This window comes from Solanum tuberosum, unplaced genomic scaffold (assembly GCF_000226075.1).
Source record: "Solanum tuberosum cultivar DM 1-3 516 R44 unplaced genomic scaffold, SolTub_3.0 scf00381, whole genome shotgun sequence".
Classification (NCBI taxonomy): Eukaryota; Viridiplantae; Streptophyta; class Magnoliopsida; order Solanales; family Solanaceae; genus Solanum; species Solanum tuberosum.
This window is the reverse complement of record NW_006239304.1, coordinates 151,966-155,242: the sequence shown is the minus strand read 5'-3', so window position 1 is coordinate 155,242 and position 3,277 is coordinate 151,966. Positions and strand designations below refer to the sequence as shown.

At 35.0% G+C, this 3,277-nt stretch overlaps 1 protein-coding gene across 3 annotated transcripts in view; it reads left to right on the top strand.

The window, feature by feature from the left end:
* Positions 1–3,277, top strand: part of LOC102601779 (QWRF motif-containing protein 2-like) — a 9,549-nt gene that overhangs the window by 2,933 nt on the left and 3,339 nt on the right. For all 3 annotated transcript variants that reach the window (XM_015302817.1, XM_006361997.2, XM_006361998.2), the window contains 3 exons: positions 1,240–1,359; positions 1,933–2,049; positions 2,127–2,216. In XM_015302817.1, coding sequence (XP_015158303.1) covers positions 1,240–1,359; positions 1,933–2,049; positions 2,127–2,216 — 327 coding nt within the window. The remainder of the gene's footprint in view (positions 1–1,239; positions 1,360–1,932; positions 2,050–2,126; positions 2,217–3,277) is intronic.

Sequence of the window (3,277 nt, the reverse complement as noted above, 5' to 3'; positions counted from 1 at the left end):
TATATGGACATCTGGGATCAAAACGAGTGAGGAGGGTATGAGGAATTTTTTCATGGCTTAGATGAATTGCATTAAGAAATAGCAATAGACTAAAACTTTTGGAGGTTTGCATTTCTGTTTCACTCATCAAGTAGATATAGGAATCCCTCAACCTGCGGTTTGAACAGGATAATAAATATATGATGCTTGTTGCTCTTTTTTACTTGAACTTTTTATGGTTAATTGGACATGTTCAATATACTGTTCAATTTACATGCTTGAATGGGATAATAGATATATCTGTCTTTATAATCTAATATTTCTTACTTGAGTGTTAGTTCCTATTCAGGTTTTGTATGATATGATGAGTAATCCACCGGTAGTTATATACTTGGTGTAAACTCCGATCCATTTCAAAGAATTAATACATGATATGTGTTGTTTCTTTACTTGAGATTTTATTGTTAATTAGACCTGTTTTATGTATATTAATAGAAATCTAAGATATAAAAGTTTTCACTTGCCAGTAAATTTCATCTAGACACTCGAACTATGTCATATCTCGATTAAGCCTCTAAACATATAATATCTCGATTGACCATCCAAACATATAACAAAGTGTTCCTATTAGATATTTTCAACTCAAAATTTTAAAAAAGCTTTTGCATGTGTTCTCAAGTGCTCATTACAAAAATAAATTAATCACTTAAAATATGTTACCTCCTTTATTTATACACATTAACTTCACTAAGCTGTAAAACCTCATGCATGTTCCAATTGATGTTGATATGTATAGTTGAAAGGAGAAGACATGTTTAATGTGATGAACTTATCTATGTAATGGGCGCTGGTGAACACACCCTTAAGTGGTTGTCCATGAAATTTACAGGTACTAAATTGGAACAGACCATAGTTCGATGTCTAAATGAAATAATAACATCCTTACCATAATATGTAATAAACATTACTTATCATTCTTAAAAAAGTGATAAAACCAAAGTTCAAATATCAGAATAAAAACTGTAAAAAAGGTGTACCAATAATTTATCATCAAGTAAAATTGAAAATATTAACCGGCCCGCTGCCGTAGTTTTTCCTAATACTCCTCTTACAATTATACTCACTAAAATTGATGCATAAACTGGCTGCAAGTTTTTTCTACCCATGAATTAATAGTGTAAACTGACAGCTGTGGTATAACTATAGACTAGAATGCTGTGGAAATTTCGTGCCACTAATCTGAAATTTTCCGTTTACCAGAGGACCCTGTACAATGCTTGGTTGACTACTTTAAAATTGCGGCATTCTGTGAAGTCCAAAAGAATTCAGCTGCAGCTGCTGCGGAAAAATGTGAAGCTGCATTCCATCCTCAAAGGACAAGTAAGCCCTCTTTTCAGTTCTTCTGCTGTTCTGCCTCAAACCAAATTATTTTGCATATGCTTATATACACATCTTACACATCAAAAGATATTCTTTTAAATACACATGCATCAATGTGATAAACCATTTCTCGAGTACAGATACTTGATAAACAAATCATGTATGTATTTGAAAAGAACAAACAAGAAACAAGAGTACACGAGGTTAAAAGTCTATATGATGTGTAGGAAGAAAACTGAAGGCCTGAGGGTTGAGGGGGGAGCTATGACACAGAAATTATGACAGTTAATACATGAGAAATGCATACTATTTGGTCATTTTTCTGTAGATAACATTATATTGTTGAATGAAATAACTTTTGCTAGTTACATTTATAAATGTTCCCTGTTACATCTCACATTTGCCTTCATCATACATCTGAGGAGTGCCTGCGCTGCCTAAGATGGTTGTTATCTTTTTATATGCTGTGAAATGAAAAGTAAATATTCATTGTCTGATTTCGTGTTTTAACATTTGTAATGTGTACTTGATTTGTCTATCTTATTATCCCTCACTCTTTTTTGGACATTTCAGAGGCCATGTTTGGAAAATTGGAGTATGATTGATGGAGACCATTGCAATTCATTGTCAGGGACCATATGCGCTCTGGAAGCCAGCACTATTCGTCTCCCTGTTGTGGAAGGAGCTAGGGTACTTATTCCCTTGCATTCTTTTACGATTTGGTAATACACTTCAGGAATAATATTTTCTGGTTCTATCATCTGCAGGCAGAAGTTCAAAATGTTAAAGATGCTATTTCTTCAGCCGTTGACGTGATGCAGGCAATGGGATCCTCAATGTATTCTTTGCTCCCGAAGGTATTTTTTTCTTTCTGGTTATGGCTAGTAGACTTCTATCTGTTTTCGAGTAGTGAGAGGGGAAGGAAGTAGGCAGTGACCTTGCTCAATTTGCATATCCACCTAATTTGACTAAGATGTGTTTTATCTGCAATGAGGAAATGGTAAATCTAATGCATAAAAAATAGGGAATTTTACACAAATCCCATAGTGTGTTGAGAGCTAACTACATCCTATTCCTACTTTTTCCAAATTACAAAAATCTCTTAAATTTGGTGGAATTCGGATACATCCCAAAGCGTCCAAATACATCGCGTCCCTGTTTCGGATACAACGCTCAACTTCCTGATACATCATGCTCAGTTTCGGATACATCACTCAATGTCCCGATACATCGCGTATAGTGATGTATCCGACCGATACATCGCGTAAAGTGATGTATTACGTCACAATACATCTCGTAAAGTGATGACCGATATATCGCGTAAAGTGATGTATCCAATTGATACATCGCGTAACGTGATGTATCCGAGAATAGGAGAGATTAGAGATTTTTGTAATTTTTTCAAATGGTAGGAAATTTTAGAGAATAGGGTAAAATAAGTTGTGTATTTAGGTAATTTTTCCTAAAAAATATCTAAACTGGTCAACAACATTATTTCTTGTATTCTAACCTTCTTTAGCAAGTATTTAGAACAAGTAAAAGATGACAGGACTGAGGTGCATGTAATAATAGGCCCACTTGCCAGAATAATTTCAAATTACTTTTGAAGTTTTGTTTTATCTGGGATTTCTCTTCCTTCTTTTTCCTTTTTTGTCTCTTTAAGTTTATATGTATTCGTTTGAAGGAGACTTTTAGAAGCCAGGGAGTGAAAATCATAAAGAGAAGATGCTTCCTTTAATTCCTTCTCTACTTCTAAGTTTGTGCAATGTTCTTAAAAGTCCTGGCACCTAAGGGTGTGACCTAGCATGAAGTTGGTTAGCTAGTGACTATTATCCATCTGCACAAATTCTTGGTGAATAAAGTTATCCGATATCTGTATTTTGGGGGGGGGGGGGGGGGGGGGGGGAGGGGGGGGGGG